Source organism: Bombina bombina, chromosome 3 (genome assembly GCF_027579735.1).
Source record: "Bombina bombina isolate aBomBom1 chromosome 3, aBomBom1.pri, whole genome shotgun sequence".
Taxonomy (NCBI): Eukaryota; Metazoa; Chordata; class Amphibia; order Anura; family Bombinatoridae; genus Bombina; species Bombina bombina.
The window spans coordinates 1293077051-1293098736 of record NC_069501.1 but is presented as its reverse complement, the minus strand read 5'-3'; the positions used below and the strand labels follow the sequence as shown (position 1 = coordinate 1293098736).

The 21686-nt window shown below is 37.4% G+C and overlaps 1 protein-coding gene across 1 annotated transcript in view; it reads right to left on the bottom strand.

Annotated features, from left to right (window-relative positions):
* Positions 1-21686, bottom strand: part of LOC128652765 (transient receptor potential cation channel subfamily M member 2) — a 1288705-nt gene that overhangs the window by 422131 nt on the left and 844888 nt on the right. The window contains exons 19-20 of the mRNA XM_053705696.1: positions 16605-16788; positions 12224-12311 (exon numbers count right to left, since the gene is read on the bottom strand). Of these exons, the coding sequence (XP_053561671.1) occupies positions 12224-12311; positions 16605-16788 (272 nt within the window). The remainder of the gene's footprint in view (positions 1-12223; positions 12312-16604; positions 16789-21686) is intronic.

The following is a 21686-nucleotide window of genomic DNA, read 5'->3' as shown; positions in this document are numbered from 1 at the left end:
ACTGACAAGACTCCAGCCGCAGAAAAAAGTCAGTAGTTAAGAGCTTTCTGGGCTAACGCCGGTTTATAAAGCTCTTAACTACTGTGCTCTAAAGTACACTAACACCCATAAACTACCTATGTACCCCTAAACCGAGGACCCCCACATCACTGCCACTCTAATAAAAAAATTTAACCCCTAATCTGCCGACCGTACACCGCCGCCACATACATTATCCCTATGTACCCTTAATCTGCTGCCCCTAACATCGCTGACACCTACATAATATTTATTAACCCCTAATCTGCCCCCCCCCCCCAACGTCGCTGCTACCTTATCTACACTTTTTAACCCCTAATCTGCCGACCGGACCTCACCGCCACTATAATAAATGAATTAACCCCTAAACCGCCTCACTCCCGCCTCGCAAACCCTCTAATAAATTTTATTAACCCCTAATCTGCCCTCCCTAACATTGCCGCCACCTAACTTAAAGTATTAACCCCTAATCTGTTGACCGGACCTCACCGCTACTATAATAAATGTATTAACCCCTAAAGCTAAGTCTAACCCTAACCCTAATCCCCCCTAAATTAAATATAATTTTAATCTAACAAAATAAATTATTTCTTATTAAATAAATTAATCATATTTAAAGCTAAATACTTACCTATAAAATAAACCCTAATATAGCTACAATATAACTAATAATTATATTGTAGCTATTTTAGGATTTATATTTATTTTACAGGCAACTTTGTAATTATTTTATCTAGGTACAATAGCTATTAAATAGTTATTAACTATTTAATAGCTACCTAGTTAAAATAATTACAACATTACCTGTAAAATAAATCCTAACCTAAGTTATAATTAAACCTAACACTACACTATCAATAAATTAATTAATTAAATAAACTACCTACAATTACCTACAATTAAATCAACTAAACTAAATTACAAAAAAAAAAAACACTAAATTACAAAAAACAAACAAACACTAAATTACAAAAAATAAAAAAAGATTACAAGAATTTTAAACTAATTACACCTACTTTAAGCCCCCTAAAAAAATAACAAAGCCCCCCAAAATAAAAAAATGCTCTACCCTATTCTAAAATAAAAAGTTAACAGCTCTATTACCTTACCAGCCCTTAAAAGGACCTTTTGCGGGGCATGCCCCAAAGAAATCAGCTCTTTTGCCTGAAAAAAAACATACAATACCCCCCCAACATTACAACCCACCACCCACATACTCCTAATCTAACCCAAACCCCCCTTAAAAAACCTAACACTAAGCCCCTGAAGATCTCCCTACCTTGTCTTCACCCAGCCGGGTATCACCGATCCGTCCAGAAGATGGTCCGAAGTCTTCATCCTATCCGGCAAGAAGAGGTCCTCCAGAGGGTCCGAAGTCTTCATCCTATCCGGCAAGAAGAGGTCCTCCAGAGGGTCCAAAGTCTTCATCCAGGCGCCATCTTCTTCCATCCGGAGCGGAGCGGGTCCATCTTGAAGCAGTCGACGTGGAGCCATTCTTCCTCACAGACGGACTAACGACGAATGAAGGTTCCTTTAAATGACGTCATCCAAGATGGCGTCCCTCGAATTCCGATTGGCTGATAGGATTCTATCAGCCAATCGGAATTAAGGTAGGAAAAATCTGATTGGCTGATTGAATCAGCCAATCAGATTCAAGTTCAATCCGATTGGCTGATTGGATCAGCCAATCAGATTGAGCTTGCATTCTATTGGCTTATCGGAACAGCCAATAGAATATGAGCTCAATCTGATTGGCTGATTGGATCAGCCAATCCGATTGAACTTGAATCTAATTGGATGATTCAATCAGCCAATCAGATTTTTCCTACCTTAATTCCGATTGGCTGATAGAATCCTATCAGCCAATCGGAATTCGAGGGACGCCATCTTGGATGACATCCCTTAAAGGAACCTTCATTCGTCGTCTAGTCGTCGGGAGAAGAGGATGTTCCGTGCCGGAGGTCTTGAAGATTGAGCCGCTCCTCGTTGGATGGATGAAGATAGAAGATGCCGCTTGGATGAAGATGTTTGCCGGTCCGGATGTCCTCTTCTGCCCGGATAGGATGAAGACTTCTGCCGCTCTGGATATCTTCTTTTGGTCCATCGCTGCTCGGCTGAGTGAAGACGACTTAAGGTAGGGAGATCTTCAGGGGGGTAGTGTTAGGTTTGTTTAAGGGGGGTTTGGGTTAGAGTAGGGGTATGTGAGTGGTGGGTTGTAACATTGAGGGGTGGTATTGTGTTTTTTTACAGGCAAAAGAGCTGTTTACTTTGGGGCATGCACCGCAAAAAGCCCTTTTAAGGGCTGGTAAGGTAATAGAGCTGTTAACTTTTTATTTTAGAATAGGGTAGGGAATTTTTTTATTTTGGGGGGCTTTGTTATTTTTTTAGGGGGCTTAGAGTAGGTGTAATTAGTTTAAAATTCTTGTAATCGTTTTTTATTTTTTGCAATTTATTGTTTGTTTGTTTTTTGTAATTTAGTGTTTTTTTTTTTTGTAATTTAGTTTAGTTGATTTAATTGTAGGTAATTGTAGGTAATTTATTCAATAATTTATTGATAGTGTAGTGTTAGGTTTAATTGTAACTTAGGTTAGGATTTATTTTACAGGTAATTTTGTAATTATTTTAACTAGGTAGCTATTAAATAGTTAATAACTATTTAATAGCTATTGTACCTAGTTAAAATAAATACAAAGTTGCCTGTAAAATAAATATAAATCCTAAAATAGCTACAATATAATTATTCGTTATATTGTAGCTATATTAGGGTTTATTTTACAGGTAATTTAAATAGGATTAATTTATTTAATAAGAAATAATTTATTTCATTAGATTAAAATTATATTTAAGTTAGGGGGGTGTTAGGGTTAGGGTTAGACTTAGCTTTAGGGGTTAATACATTTATTATAGTGGCGGCGAGGTCCGATCAGAAGATTAGGGGTTAATAAGTGTAGGTAAGGTAACAGCAACGTTGGGGGGGCAGATTAGGGGTTAATAAATATAATGTAGGTGTCAGCGACGTTGGGGGCAGCAGATTAGGGGTTCATAGGGATAACGTAGGTGGCGGCGGTGTCCGGAGCTGCAGATTAGGGGTTAATAATATAATGTAGGGGTTAGCGATAGTGTAAGGTTAGGGGTGTTTAGACTCAGGTTTCATGTTAGGGTGTTAGGTGCAGACTTAGAAAGTGTTTCCCCATAGGAAAAAATGGGGCTGCGTTAGGAGCTGAACGCTCATTTTTTGCAGGTATTAGGTTTTTTTTCAGCTCAAACTGCCCCATTGTTTCCTATGGGGGAATCGTGCACGAGCAAGTTTTTCAAGCTGGCCGCTACCGTAGGCAACGCTGGTATTTAGAGTTGAAGTGGCGGTAAATTATGCTCTACGCTCCCTTTTTGGAGCCTAACGCAGCCCTTCAGAGAACTCTAAATACCAGCGTTATTTAAAAGGTGCGGGGGGGAAAAAACATGCTTAGCTAACGCACCCCTTTGGCCGCAAAACTCTAAATCTAGGTGACAGGTTTTAATTTTATTTCACAGGTAAGTTTGTATTTATTTAAACTAGGTAGACAAGTTAGTAAATAGTTATTAACTATTTACTTACTACCTAGTTAAAATAAATAAAGTAAGAAAGTTCCAGCACCAAGGTAACTCCCAATGTGGGATTCAGCAATATATGCAGGTATGCACGCTGCCCAAGACCAGCACCCAGTCTCCAAAAGTCAATATTCAAAGAAAGTGGATAGCAGCACCACCAAAGTAAGAGTTATAAATCTTTTTTTAAGCCATCATAGCCCAATAAAATAACAACGGTTAAACAACATTAATCATGTCTCACATGATTAAGGTTGTTTATCCAAAACGTTGTCATTTTATTGGGCTATGATGGCTTAAAAAAAGATTTCTAACTCTTACTTTGGTGGTGCTGCTATCCACTTTCTTTGAATAGTTAAAATAAATACATATTTACCTGTAAAATAAAACCTAAGCTGTCTTACACACACCTAACATTACACTCCAATTAAATAAATTACATTAATTAAATACAATTAACTAAATTACAAAAAAAAATAAACACTAAATTACACAAAATAAAAAAGAAATGATCAAATATTTAAACTAATTACACCTAATCTAATAGCCCTATCAAAATAAAAAAGCCCCCTAAAATAAAAAAAAACCTAGCCTAAACTAAACTGCCAATAACCCTTAAAAGGACCTTTTGCGGGGCATTGCCCCAAAGAAATTAGCTCTTTTACCTGTAAAAAAAATACAAACAACCCCCCAACAGTTAAACCCACCACCCACACAACCAACCCCCCCAAATAAAATCCTATCTAAAAAACCTAAGCTCCCCATTGCCCTGAAAATGGCATCTTCTATCTTCATCCATCCGGAGCGGAGCGGGTCCATCTTCAATCTAGCCGACGCGGAGCATCCAAGTCCAAGCGAAGAAAAAAGGTTCCTTTAAATGACGTCATCCAAGATGATGTCCCTTGAATTCCGATTGGCTGATAGGATTCTATCAGTCAATCGGAATTAAGGTAGGAAAAATCCTATTGGCTGATCCAATCAGCCAATAGGATTGTAGTTAAATCCTATTGGCTGATCCAATCAGCCAATAGGATTGAGCTCGCATTCTATTGGCTGTTCCAATGCGACCTCAATCCTATTGGCTGATTGCATCAGCCAATAGGATTTTTCCTACCTTAATTTCCGATTGGCTGATAGAATCCTATCAGGCAATCGGAATTCAAGGGACGCCATCTTGGATGACGTCATTTAAAGGAACCTTCATTCTTCGATCGGACTTCGTTTGAAGAGGATGCTTCGCGTCGACTAGATTGAAGATGGACCCGCTCCACTCCGGATGGATGAAGATAAAAGATGCCGCCTGGATAAAGACTTCTGCCGCTTGGAGGACCTCTTCTGCCCGGATCGGATGAAGACTTCTGCCCCTCTGGAGGTCCACTTGTGCCGGGCTGGGTGAAGACGTCTCAAGGTAGGGTGATCTTCAAGGGGGTAGTGTTAGTTTTTTTAAGGGGGGATTGGGTGGGTTTTAGAGTAGGGTTGGGTGTGTGGGTGGTGGGTTTTAATGTTGGGGGGGTATTGTATTTTATTTTACAGGTAAAAGAGCTGATTACTTTGGGGCAATGTCCCGCAAAAGGCCCTTTTAAGGGCTATTTGTAATTTAGTATAGGGTAGGGATTTTTATTAATTTGGGGGGCTTTTTTATTTTATTAGGGGGATTAGAGTAGGTGTAATTAGTTTAAAGAAATTGTAATTATTTTTTTATTTTCTGTAATTTAGTGTTTGTTGTTTTTCGTACTTTAGTTTAATGGAGGTAGTTTAGGTAATTAATTTAATAATAGTGTAGTGTTAGGTGTATTTGTAACTTAGGTTAGGATTTATTTTACAGGTAATTTTGTAATTATTTTAACTAGGTAGCTATTAAATAGTAAATAACTATTTAATAGCTATTGTACCTAGTTAAAATAAATATAAATCCTAAGCTAGATACAATGTAACTATTAGTTATATTGTAGCTATCTTATGGTTTATTTTATAGGTAAGTATTTAGTTTTAAATAGGATTAATTTATTTATTTGTAGTAATTTTATTTCGTTTTAATTAATTTATATTTAAATTAGGGGGGGTTAGACTTAGGGTTAGACTTAGGTTTAGGGGTTAATACATTTAATATAGTAGCGGCAACATTGGGGGCGGCAGATTAGGGGTTAATAAATGTAGGTAGGTGTCGGCGATGTTAGGGACGGCAGATTAGGGGTTAATAAAATTTAACTAGTGTTTGCGAGGCAGGAGTGCGGCGGTTTAGTGGTTAATATATTTATTATTGTGGCGGCGATGTCTGGTCGGCAGATTAGGGGTTAAAAACTTTATTTAAGTGTTTGCGATGTGGGGGGGCTGGGTTTAGGGGTTAATAGGTAGTTTATGGGTGTTAGTGTACTTTGTAGCACTTTAGTTAAGAGTTTTATGTTACGACGTTAGCCCATAAAACTCTTAACTACTGACTTTTAAATGCGGTAGGAGTCTTGACAGGAGAGGTTGTACCGCTCACTTCTTCCAAGACTCGTAGGCAAGTCCCATTAAAAAGATAGGAAACGCAATTGACGAAAGGGGATTTGCGGTAGCCTCGAGTCGCGGAAAAAAAGTGAGCGGTACACCTGTACCTGCCAGACTCGTAATACCAGCGGGCGTTAAAAAGCAGTGTTGGGACCTCTCAACGCTGCTTTTTAAGGCTAACGCAAGACTCGTAATCTAGCCGAATCATTTTACCTCTGTTTGTCAGTAACACACAAAACAATCATTTTACCTCTTTCTCTGTCAGTAACGCACAAAACAATCATTTTACCTCTGTTTGTCAGTAACACACAAAACAATCATTTTACCTCTTTCTCTGTCAGTAACGCACAAAACAGTCATTTTACCTCTGTTTGTCAGTAACACACAAAACAATCATTTTACCTCTGTTTGTCAGTAACACACAAAACAATCATTTTACCTCTTTCTCTGTCAGTAACACACAAAACAGTCATTTTACCTCTGTTTGTCAGTAACACACAAAACAATCATTTTACCTCTGTTTGTCAGTAACACATAAAACAATCATTTTACCTCTGTTTGTCAGTAACACACAAAACAATCATTTTACCTCTTTCTCTGTCAGTAACACACAAAACAATCATTTTACCTCTGTTTGTCAGTAACACACAAAACAATCATTTTACCTCTGTTTGTCAGTAACACATAAAACAATCATTTTACCTCTGTTTGTCAGTAACACACAAAACAATCATTTTACCTCTGTTTGTCAGTAACACACAAAACAATCATGTTACCTCTGTTTGTCAGTAACACACAAAACAATCATTTTACCTCTGTTTGTCAGTAACACATAAAACAATCATTTTACCTCTGTTTGTCAGTAACACACAAAACAATCATTTTACCTCTTTGTCAGTAACACACAAAACAATCATTTTACCTCTGTTTGTCAGTAACACACAAAACAATCATTTTACCTCTGTTTGTCAGTAACACACAAAACAATCATTTTATCTCTGTTTGTCAGTAACACACAAAACAATCATTTTACCTCTTTCTCTGTCAGTAACACACAAAACAATAATTTTACCTCTGTTTGTCAGTAACACACAAAACAATCATTTTACCTCTGTTTGTCAGTAACACATAAAACAATCATTTTACCTCTTTCTCTGTCAGTAACACACAAAACAATAATTTTACCTCTGTTTGTCAGTAACACACAAAACAATCATTTTACCTCTGTTTGTCAGTAACACATAAAACAATAATTTTACCTCTGTTTGTCAGTAACACACAAAACAATCATTTTACCTCTGTTTGTCAGTAACACATAAAACAATCATTTTACCTCTTTCTCTGTCAGTAACACACAAAACAATCATTTTACCTCTGTTTGTCAGTAACGCACAAAACAATCATTTTACCTCTGTTTCTCAGTAACACACAAAACAATCATGTTACCTCTGTTTGTCAGTAACACACAAAACAATCATTTTACCTCTGTTTGTCAGTAACACACAAAACAATCATTTTATCTCTGTTTGTCAGTAACACACAAAACAATCATTTTACCTCTGTTTGTCAGTAACACATAAAACAATAATTTTACCTCTGTTTGTCAGTAACACATAAAACAATCATTTTACCTCTGTTTGTCAGTAACACATAAAACAATAATTTTACCTCTGTTTGTCAGTAACGCACAAAACAATCATTTTACCTCTGTTTGTCAGTAACGCCCAAAACAATCATTTTACCTCTGTTTGTCAGTAACACATAAAACAATAATTTTAAGTCTGTTTGTCAGTAACGCACAAAACAATCATTTTACCTCTGTTTGTCAGTAACACACAAAACAATCCTTTTACCTCTGTTTGTCAGTAACACACAAAACAATCATGTTACCTCTGTTTGTCAGTAACACACAAAACAATCATTTTACCCCTGTTTGTCAGTAACACACAAAACAATCATTTTACCTCTGTTTGTCAGTAACACACAAAACAATCATTTTACCTCTGTTTGTCAGTAACACACAAAACAATCATTTTACCTCTGTTTGTCAGTAACGCACAAAACAATCATTTTACCTCTGTTTGTCAGTAACACATAAAACAATCATTTTACCTCTGTTTGTCAGTAACACACAAAACAATCATTTTACCTCTGTTTGTCAGTAACGCACAAAACAATCATTTTACCTCTGTTTGTCAGTAACACACAAAACAATCATTTTACCTCTGTTTGTCAGTAACACACAAAACAATCATTTTACCTCTGTTTGTCAGTAACACACAAAACAATCATTTTACCTCTGTTTGTCAGTAACACACAAAACAATCATTTTACCCCTGTTTGTCAGTAACACACAAAACAATCATTTTACCTCTGTTTGTCAGTAACACACAAAACAATCATTTTACCTCTGTTTGTCAGTAACACACAAAACAATCATTTTACCTCTGTTTGTCAGTAACACACAAAACAATCATTTTACCTCTGTTTGTCAGTAACGCACAAAACAATCATGTTACCTCTGTTTGTCAGTAACACATAAAACAATCATTTTACCTCTGTTTGTCAGTAACACACAAAACAATCATTTTACCTCTCTTTGTCGGTAACGCACAAAACAATCATTTTACCTCTGTTTGTCAGTAACGCACAAAACAATCATTTTACCTCTTTCTCTGTCAGTAAAGCACAAAACAATCATTTTACCTCTGTCTGTCAGTAACGCACAAAACAATCATGTTACCTCTGTTTGTCAGTAACACACAAAACAATAATTTTACCTCTGTTTGTCAGTAACGCACAAAACAATCATTTTACCTCTGTTTGTCAGTAACACATAAAACAATAATTTTACCTCTGTTTGTCAGTAACGCCCAAAACAATCATTTTACCTCTGTTTGTCAGTAACGCCCAAAACAATCATTTTACCTCTGTTTGTCAGTAACACACAAAACAATCCTTTTACCTCTGTTTGTCAGTAACACACAAAACAATCATGTTACCTCTGTTTGTCAGTAACACACAAAACAATCATTTTACCCCTGTTTGTCAGTAACACACAAAACAATCATTTTACCTCTGTTTGTCAGTAACACATAAAACAATCATTTTATCTCTGTTTTGTCAGTAACACACAAAACAATCATTTTACCTCTGTTTGTCAGTAACACATAAAACAATCATTTTATCTCTGTTTGTCAGTAACACACAAAACAATCCTTTTACCTCTGTTTGTCAGTAACACACAAAACAATCATTTTACCCCTGTTTGTCAGTAACACATAAAACAATCATTTTACCTCTGTTTGTCAGTAACACACAAAACAGTCATTTTACCTCTGTTTGTCAGTAACGCACAAAACAATCATTTTACCTCTGTTTGTCAGTAACACACAAAACAGTCATTTTACCTCTGTTTGTCAGTAACACACAAAACAATCCTTTTACCTCTGTTTGTCAGTAACACACAAAACAATCATGTTACCTCTGTTTGTCAGTAACGCACAAAACAATCATTTTACCTCTGTTTGTCAGTAACGCACAAAACAATCATGTTACCTCTGTTTGTCAGTAACACATAAAACAATCATTTTATCTCTGTTTGTCAGTAACACACAAAACAATCATTTTACCTCTTTCTCTGTCAGTAACACACAAAACAATCATTTTACCTCTTTCTCTGTCAGTAACACACAAAACAATCATTTTACCTCTGTTTGTCAGTAACACACAAAACAATCATTTTACCTCTTTCTCTGTCAGTAACGCACAAAACAATCATTTTACCTCTTTGTCAGTAACGCACAAAACAATCATTTCACCTCTTTCTCTGTCAGTAACGCACAAAACAATCATTTTACCTCTGTTTGTCAGTAACACACAAAACAATCATTTTACCTCTGTTTGTCAGTAACACACAAAACAATCATTTTACCTCTGTTTGTCAGTAACACATAAAACAATCATTTTACCTCTGTTTGTCAGTAACGCACAAAACAATCATTTTACCTCTATTTGTCAGTAACACATAAAACAATCATTTTACCTCTGTTTGTCAGTAACACACAAAACAATCATTTTACCTCTGTTTGTCAGTAACACATAAAACAATCATTTTACCTCTGTCAGTAACACATAAAACAATCATTTCACCTCTTTCTCTGTCAGTAACACACAAAACAATCATTTTACCTCTGTCAGTAACACATAAAACAATCATTTCACCTCTTTCTCTGTCAGTAACGCACAAAACAATCATTTCACCTCTTTCTCTGTCAGTAACGCACAAAACAATCATTTTACCTCTGTTTGTCAGTAACACACAAAACAATCATTTTACCTCTGTTTGTCAGTAACACATAAAACAATCATTTTACCTCTGTTTGTCAGTAACGCACAAAACAATCATTTTACCTCTATTTGTCAGTAACACATAAAACAATCATTTTACCTCTGTTTGTCAGTAACACATAAAACAATCATTTTACCTCTGTTTGTCAGTAACACACAAAACAATCATTTTATCTCTGTTTGTCAGTAACACATAAAACAATCATTTTACCTCTGTTTGTCAGTAACACACAAAACAATCATTTTACCTCTGTTTGTCAGTAACACATAAAACAATCATTTTACCTCTGTTTGTCAGTAACACACAAAACAATCATTTTACCTCTGTTTGTCAGTAACACACAAAACAATCATTTTACCTCTGTCAGTAACACACAAAACAATCATTTTACCTCTTTGTCAGTAACACACAAAACAATCATTTTACCTCTGTTTGTCAGTAACACACAAAACAATCATTTTACCTCTGTTTGTCAGTAACACACAAAACAATCATTTTACCTCTGTTTGTCAGTAACACATAAAACAATCATTTTACCTCTGTTTGTCAGTAACACACAAAACAATCATTTTACCTCTGTCAGTAACACACAAAACAATCATTTTACCTCTTTGTCAGTAACACACAAAACAATCATTTTACCTCTGTCAGTAACACATGAAACAATCATTTCACCTCTTTCTCTGTCAGTAAAGCACAAAACAATTATTTTACCTCTTTGTTTGCCAGTAATACACATAAATAGTAGCAATTTGAACAACTTGACTGTGAATCACTTATTTTTGCACATTGAGACATAATTTATCTAACACTTAGGGACATGTACTTGTTAAAATACTGGACACATGACTACCCTAGAACAGGATTATTGTCCCATGACACATGGGGGCCTATTTATTATGTGTCTGTCTGACTTGATCCGATCAGCTGAATGCTGCGATGTCTGTCCTCCTCCTCAGAGCAGGTGGACAGGTTATGGAGCAGTTGTCTTTAGACCGCTGCTTCATAACTGGTGTTTCTGTGAGCCTGAAGGCTCGCCAGAAACACGGGCCCTCAAACTCCATACAGAGCTTGATAAATGGGCCCCATAGCCTCAGTTAAACAACAACCACACCAACAATAACAACAACCACACAACAACAACAACAACCACACAACCACAACAACCAAACAACTACACAACAACAACAACCACACAACAACTACACAACAACAACATCCACACAACAACCACACAACCACAACAACAATCACCACACAACAACAACCACCACACAACAACAACTACACAACAACAACTACACAACAACAACAACTACACAACAACTACACAACATCCACACAAAAACCACACAACCACAACAACAAAAACCACGCAACAACCACACAACCACAACAACAACCACCACACAACAACAACTACACAACAACAACCACCACACAACAACAACTACACAACAACAACAACTACACAACAACAACAACTACACAACAACCACACAACCACAACAACAACCACCACACAACTACAACTACACAACAACAACAACTACACAACAACTACACAACATCCACACAAAAACCACACAACCACAACAACAAAAACCACGCAACAACCACACAACCACAACAACAACCACCACACAACAACAACCACCCAACAACAACACCCACAATAACAACCACACAACAAAAACAATTATACAAAACAAACAAAAATAAAGGTGGAAAATGACTTCATTGTTAATAGTGTAAACAGGTGAGGTAGACAGCACTTACCTGCTCTTCAAGCACAGCCAGTCTCCCCTCTATGTGGTTCCTCTCATTTCCCTTCTCAACTTTCAGCAGGCGGAGCATAGAAGTGACACTGTGTGATGTAATAAAGGTAATAGACACACTGTATGATGTAATAAAGGTAATAGACACACTGTATGATGTAATAAAGGAAATAGACACACTGTATGATGTAATAAAGGTAATAGATACACTGCATGAGGTAATAAAGGTAATATACACACTGAATGATGTAATAAAGGTAATATACACACTGTATGATGTAATAAAGGTAATAGACACACTGTGGGAGGTAATACAGGTAATAGACACACTGTATGATGTAATAAAGGTAATAGACACACTGTATGATGTAATAAAGGTAATAGACACACTGCGTGATGTAATAAAGGTAATAGACACACTGTGTGATGTAATAAAGGTAATAGACACACTGCGTGATGTAATAAAGGTAATAGACACACTGTATGATGTAATAAAGGTAATAGACACACTGTATGATGTAATAAATGTAATAGACACTCTGTATGAGGTAATAAAGGTAATATACACACTGTATGATGTAATAAAGGTAATAGACACACTGTATGATGTAATAAAAGTAATAGACACACAGCATGATGTAATAAAGGTAATAGACACACTGTATGATGTAATAAAGGTAATAGACACACTGCGTGATGTAATAAAGGTAATAGACACACTGCGTGATGTAATAAAGGTAATAGACACACTGTATGAGGTAATAAAGGTAATGGACACACTGTGTGAGGTAATAAAGGTAATTGACACACTGTGTGAGGTAATAAAGGTAATAGACACACTGTGTGAGGTAATAAAGGTAATTGACACACTGTGTGATGTAATAAAGGTAATTGACACACTGTGTGATGTAATAAAGGTAATTAACACACTGTGTGATGTAATAAAGGTAATAGACACACTGTGTGAGGTAATAAAGGTAATAGACACACTGTGTGAGGTAATAAAGGTAATAGACACACTGTGTGAGGTAATAAAGGTAATAGACACAATGTGTGATGTAATAAAGGTAATAGACACACTGTATGATGTAATAAAGGTAATAGACACACTGTATGATGTAATAAAGGTAATAGACACTCTGTATGATGTAATAAAGGTAATAGACACACTGTATGATGTAATAAAGATAATAGACACACTGTATGATGTAATAAAGGTAATAGACACACTGTGTGATGTAATAAAGGTAAAAGACACTCTGTATGAGGTAATAAAGGTAATGGACACACTGTGTGATGTAATAAAGGTAATGGACACTCTGTGTGATGTAATAATTGTAATATACACACTGTGTGATGTAATAAAGGTAATAGACACACTGCATGAGGTAATAAAGGTAATAGACACACTGCATGAGGTAATAAAGGTAATAGACACACTGCATGATGTAATAAAGGTAATAGACACACTGCGTGATGTAATAAAGATAACAAATGTGTGATGTAATAAAGGTAACAGGCACACTGTGTGATGTAATAAAGGTAACAGACACACTGTATGATGTAATAAAGGTAATAGACACACTGTGTGGTGTAATAAAGGTAATAGACACACTTTGTGATGTAATAAAGGTAATAGACACACTGTGTGATGTAATAAAGGTAATAGACACACTGTGTGATGTAATAAAGGTAATAGACACACTGTGTGATGTAATAAAGGTAATAGACACAATGTGTGATGTAATAAAGATAATAGACACACTGTATGATGTAATAAAGGTAATAGACACACTGTGTGATGTAATAAAGGTAATAGACACACTGCGTATGCGGTAATAAAGGTAATAGACACACTGTATGAGGTAATAAAGGTAATGGGTACACTGTGTGATGTAATAAAGGTAATTGACACACTGTATGATGTAATAAAGGTAATAGACACACTGTATGATGTAATAAAGGTAATGGACACACTGTATGAGGTAATAAAGGTAATAGACACACTGTATGATGTAATAAAGGTAATAGACACATTGTGTGATGTAATAAAGGTAATAGACACACTGTATGATGTAATAAAGGTAATAGACACACTGTGTGATGTAATAAAGGTAATAGACACACTGTGTGATGTAATAAAGGTAATAGACACACTGTGTGATGTAATAAAGGTAATAGACACACTGTGTGATGTAATAAAGGTAATAGACACAATGTGTGATGTAATAAAGATAATAGACACACTGTATGATGTAATAAAGGTAATAGACACACTGTGTGATGTAATAAAGGTAATAGACACACTGCGTATGCGGTAATAAAGGTAATAGACACACTGTATGAGGTAATAAAGGTAATGGGTACACTGTGTGATGTAATAAAGGTAATTGACACACTGTATGATGTAATAAAGGTAATGGACACACTGTATGAGGTAATAAAGGTAATAGACACACTGTATGATGTAATAAAGGTAATAGACACACTGTGTGATGTAATAAAGGTAATAGACACACTGTATGATGTAATAAAGGTAATAGACACACTGTGTGATGTAATAAAGGTAATAGACACACTGTGTGATGTAATAAAGGTAATAGACACACTGTGTGATGTAATAAAGGTAATAGACACAATGTGTGATGTAATAAAGATAATAGACACACTTTATGATGTAATAAAGGTAATAGACACACTGTGTGATGTAATAAAGGTAATAGACACACTGCGTATGCGGTAATAAAGGTAATAGACACACTGTATGAGGTAATAAAGGTAATGGGTACACTGTGTGATGTAATAAAGGTAATTGACACACTGTATGATGTAATAAAGGTAATAGACACACTGTATGAGGTAATAAAGGTAATGGACACACTGTATGAGGTAATAAAGGTAATAGACACACTGTATCATGTAATAAAGGTAATAGACACACTGTATGATGTAATAAAGGTAATAGACACACTGTATGATGTAATAAAGGTAATAGACACACTTTGTGATGTAATAAAGGTAATAGACACACTGTGTGATGTAATAAAGGTAATAGACACACTGTGTGATGTAATAAAGGTAATAGACACTCTGTATGATGTAATAAAGGTAATAGACACTCTGTGTGATGTAATAAAGGTAATAGACACACTGTGTGATGTAATAAAGGTAATAGATACTCTGTATGATGTAATAAAGGTAATATACACACTGTATGATGTAATAAAGGTAATATACACACTGTATGATGTAATAAAGGTAATACACACTGTATGATGTAATAAAGATATTAGACACACTGTATGATGTAATAAAGGTAATAGACACACTGTATGATGTAATAAAGGTAATAGACACACTGTATGATGTAATAAAGGTAATATACACACTGTATGATGTAATAAAGGTAATATACACACTGTATGATGTAATAAAGGTAATAGACACTCTGTGTGATGTAATAAAGGTAATAGACACACTGTGTGAGGTAATAAAGGTAATAGACACACTGTATGATGTAATAAAGGTAATAGACACACTGTGTGATGTAATAAAGGTAATAGACACACTGTATGATATAATAAAGGTAATAGACACACTGTATGATGTAATACAGGTAATAGACACACTGTGTGATGTAATAAATGTAATAGACACACTGTATGATGTAATAATAGACACACTGCGTGATGCAATAAAGGTAATAGACACACTGCGTGATGCAATAAAGGTAATAGACACACTGTATGATGTAATAAAGTTAATGGACACACTGTATGAGGTAATAAAGGTAATGGACACACTGTATGATTTAATAAAGGTAATAAACACACTGTGTGATGTAATAAAGGTAATAAACACACTGTGTGATGTAATAATTGTAATAGACACACTGGGTGATGTAATAAAGATAATAGACACTCTGTGTGATGTAATAAAGGTAATAGACACACTGTGTGATGTAATAAAGGTAATAGACACACTGTGTGATGTAATAAAGGTAATAGACACACTGTATGATGTAATAAAGGTAATAGACACACTGTGTGATGTAATAAAGGTAATAGACACACTGTATGATGTAATAAAGGTAATAGACACACTGTGTGATGTAATAAAGGTAATAGACACACTGTATGATGTAATAAAGGTAATATACACACTGTGTGATGTAATAAAGGTAATATACACACTGTATGATGTAATAAAGGTAATATACACACTGTATGATGTAATAAAGGTAATATACACTCTATGTGATGTAATAAAGGTAATACACACAGTATGATGTAATAAAGGTAATATACACACTGTGTGATGTAATAAAGGCAATATACACACTGTATGATGTAATAAAATGCAATAGACACACAATAGTGTACATAGAATCACAACACAAAATTGTCTTTTTCGCCTTGTCAGCATCAGTGTCCATCTGGCTTTCCATATATTTAAATAAAAGGGTCTGATTGGCAATGTGTCTGAGAGTCAGGAAAACATTGCTGACTTTGTCATTTGTCAGCACTTTCTGCAGTGAGTGTGGGAGTAGCCTGATTTGTAGTGTTCCTACAGAGCACATTCACTAAAACCAAGCACGGTCTATAAAGCCTGTGTGACACAACTGTAACTAAACTTGACTGACAGCTCATAACCTGTACATCAGAGATTGGAATATATCACACTGCTGGGTTATTCCCCCTGGACGTCACCGTTAACTACCACAGAATGCCTACACCTGCATTACGTCTTATCTACACTCCACTGAAACACCCAGCTAACTCCCTAATACCCCTACATCATGTCATAGCTACACTCCCCTGCAACCCCCAACTAACTCCCTAATACCCCCTACATCATGTCATTACACTCCCCTGCAACACCCAGCTAACTCCCTAATACCCCTACATCATGTCATAGCTACACTCCCCTGCAACAACCAACTAACTCCCTAATACCCCCTACATCATGTCATTACACTCCCCTGCAACACCCAACTAACTCCCTAATACCACCTACATCATGTTGTAGCTACACTCCCTTGCAACACCCAACTAACTCCCTAATACCCCCTACATCATGTCATTACACTCCCCTGCAACACCCAGCTAACTCCCTAATACCCCTACATCATGTCATAGCTACACTCCCCTGCAACAACCAACTAACTCCCTAATACCCCCTACATCATGTCATTACACTCCCCTGCAACACCCAACTAACTCCCTAATACCACCTACATCATGTTGTAGCTACACTCCCTTGCAACACCCAACTAACTCCCTAATACCCCCTACATCATGTCGTAGCTACACTCCCTTACAACACCCAACTAACTCCCTAATACCCCCTACATCATGTTGTAGCTACACTCCCTTACAACACCCAACTAACTCCACTGTACATTGGAGGGCCTGTTATGGAACATTCTTTGGGCTGGAGGTACATGGGCTTAAGGATACCCAGAGACTGCATGGAAATATGGAATTTTATATGCTGGACACCCCATGTATTTTCATAACTCTGTCTTATGTCTATGTCACCCTGTATCCATAAATACAGGATGGGTACAGGGTGTGAGTGCCCCTTGTGGGAGCAATTGTGACTCTATAAGCCAAGTGGGCATAAAAGACTTTATAGCTAATAAGAACTGTTCCTATATTCAGTAATAAGATGTATTCTATGTATGTTTCAGATCTGATTGTGTCTCAGGAGTCTGTCTGGGTAAACTGATTGTGTCCTTGTGTGATTATGTTAACTAGACTGCCCAACATCAGATTGTCTGAGTACTTAATATGTTAATCTGTTTTACCTGTGAATAGACAATTCTTAGAGGTTTGATGCATTGTTCATATGTTTGCTTTACTGTTTAACCAATGACCTCTGTAACCTGAAGCCAGGGTTATATTCAACCCCCCCATCTGGGGTCAAAACCTGTATAAATACTAGGCATTCAGCCTTTAATAAAGATATTCTGTTTAAACCTGAAATGTGGAGCTTGGTCTCATGTTTGCAGGGAAACTGATCGAGGTTGTGAAGTACTGATTGTCTATGCAGGACATTGTTCCCTGGTACTAACCCTTGGTATCCTGTTGGTACCGTAACACCTGCGTTACACCTTAGCTACACTCCACTGCAACACCCAACTAACTCCCTTTTTTTTTTTTTTTTTTTTAAATTCTTTTTATTAAGGAAAAAACAAATCATCACATAATGTCATACTATCTTGAGCCACACAAGGTACATTGTAACATAAAAACTTCCATATATATGTATTCCAACATCATACATAAAACCAACTAACTCCCTAATCCCCCCTATATCATGTCATAGCTACACTCCCCTGCAACACCCAACTAACTCCCTAATACCCCCTACATCATGTCGTAGCTACACTCCCCTGCAACACCCAACTAACTCCCTAATACCCCCTACATCATGTTGTAGCTACACTCCCTTACAACACCCAACTAACTCCCTAATACCCCCTACATCATGTTGTAGCTACACTCCCCTGCAACACCCAACTAACTCCCTAATACCCCCTACATCATGTCATTACACTCCCCTGCAACACCCAACTAACTCCCTAATACCCCCTACATCATGTCGTAGCTACACTCCCCTGCAACACCCAACTAACTCCCTTTTTTTTTTTTTTTTTTTTAAATTCTTTTTATTAAGGAAAAAACAAATCATCACATAATGTCATACTATCTTGAGCCACACAAGGTACATTGTAACATAAAAACTTCCATATATATGTATTCCAACATCATACATAAAACCAACTAACTCCCTAATCCCCCCTATATCATGTCATAGCTACACTCCCCTGCAACACCCAACTAACTCCCTAATACCCCCTACATCATGTCGTAGCTACACTCCCCTGCAACACCCAACTAACTCCCTAATACCCCCTACATCATGTTGTAGCTACACTCCCTTACAACACCCAACTAACTCCCTAATACCCCCTACATCATGTTGTAGCTACACTCCCCTGCAACACCCAACTAACTCCCTAATACCCCCTACATCATGTCATTACACTCCCCTGCAACACCCAACTAACTCCCTAATACCCCCTACATCATGTCATAGCTACACTCCCCTGCAACACCCAACTAACTCCCTAATACCCCCTACATCATGTCGTAGCTACACTCCCCTGTAACACCCAACTAACTCCCTAATACCCCCTACATCATGTTGTAGCTACACTCCCTTACAACACCCAACTAACTCCCTAATACCCCCTACATCATGTTGTAGCTACACTCCCTTACAACACCCAACTAACTCCCTAATACCCCCTACATCATGTCATTACACTCCCCTGCAACACCCAACTAACTCCCTAATACCCCCTACATCATGTCATAGCTACACTCCCCTGCAACACCCAACTAACTCCCTAATACCCCCTACATCATGTCGTAGCTACACTCCCCTGCAACACCCAACTAACTCCCTAATACCCCCTACATCATGTCATAGCTACACTCCCCTGCAACACTTAATTAACTCCCTAATACCACCTACACCTGTGTTACATGTTAGCTACACTCCACTGAAACACCCAGCGAACTCCCTAATACCACCTATGTCATGTCTTCCCCAATACTCCCCTGCAAAGCCAACCTAACTCCCTAATACCACCTACACCTGCGTTACGCCTTAGTTACACTCTACTGAAACACCCAGCTAACTCCCTAATACCACCTACATCATGTCTTAGCTACACTCCCCTGCAACACCCAATTAACTCCCTAATACCACCTACACCTGTGTTACGCCTTAGCTACACTTCACTGAAACACCTAGCTAACTCCCTAATACCACCTATGTCATGTCTTCCCCAATACTCCCCTGCAAAGCCAACCTAACTCCCTAATACCACCTACACCTGCGTTACGCCTTAGTTACACTCTACTGAAACACCCAGCTAACTCCCTAATACCACCTACATCATGCCTTAGCTACACTCCCTTGCAACACTTAATTAACTCCCTAATACCACCTACACCTGTGTTACATGTTAGCTACACTCCACTGAAACACCCAGCGAACTCCCTAATACCACCTATGTCATGTCTTCCCCTATACTCCCCTGCAACACCCAATTAACTCCCTAATACCAACTACACCTGTGTTACGCCTTAGCTACACTCCAATGAAACATCCAGCTAACTCCCTAATACCACCTATGTCTACGTCATGTCTTCCCGTATACTCCCCTGCAAAACCCAACTAACTCCCTAATACCCCCTACACCTGTGTTACACCTTAGCTACACTCAACTGAAACACCCATCTTTCTCCCTAATGCCCCCTACATCATGTCATAGCTACACTCCCCTGCAAAACCCAATTAACTCCCTAATACCACCTACACCTGTTACATCTTAGTTACAATCCACTGAAACACCCAACTAACTCTCTAATACCCCTACATCATGTCGTAGCTACACTCCCCTGCAACACCTAACTAACTCCTCAATACTACCTTATACCTGTGTTACGCCTTAGCTACACTCCACTGAAACACCCAGCTAACTCCCTAATGCCACCTATGTCTACGTCATGTCTTCCCCTATATTCCCCTGCAACACCCAACTAACTCCCTAATATCGCCTACATCATATCTTAGTTACACTCCCCTGTAACACCCAGCTAACTCCCTAATACCACTTACGTCTACGTCATGTCTTCCCCTATACTCCCCTGCAAAGCCCAACTAACTCCCTAATATCACCTACACCTGCGTTACGCCTTAGCTACACTCCACTAAAACACCCAGCTAACTCCCTAATATCACCTACGTCTACGTCATGTCTTCCCCTATACTCCCCTGCAAAGCCCAATTAACTCCCTAATACCACCTACATCTGCGTTTTGCCTTAGCTACACTCCACTGAAACACCAAGCTAACTCCCTAATACCACCTACGTCTATGTCATGTCTTCCCCTATACTCCCCTGCAAAGCCCAATTAACTCCCTAATACCATCTATATCATATCTTAGTTACACTCCCCTGTAACACCCAGCTAACTTCCCAATACCACCTACATCATGTCTTCCCCTATATTCCCCTGCAACATCCAACTAATTCCCTCATACTGCCTACATAATATCTTAGTTACATTCCCCTGTAACACCCAGCTAACTCCCTAATACCACCTACACCTGCATCATGTCTTCCCTAGACTCCCCTTTATAGTTGTGTGTGTCAGGATATGGTTGTAGAGTATGTGGCTATGTTTGGATTTGATGTCACTGTGTCAGGATATGGTTGTAGAGTATGTGGCTATGTTTGGATTTGATGTCACTGTGTCAGGATATGGTTGTAGAGTATGTGGCTATGTTTGGATTTGATGTCACTGTGTCAGGATATGGTTGTAGAGTATGTGGCTATGTTTGGATTTGATGTCACTGTGTCAGGATATGGTTGTAGATCGGAA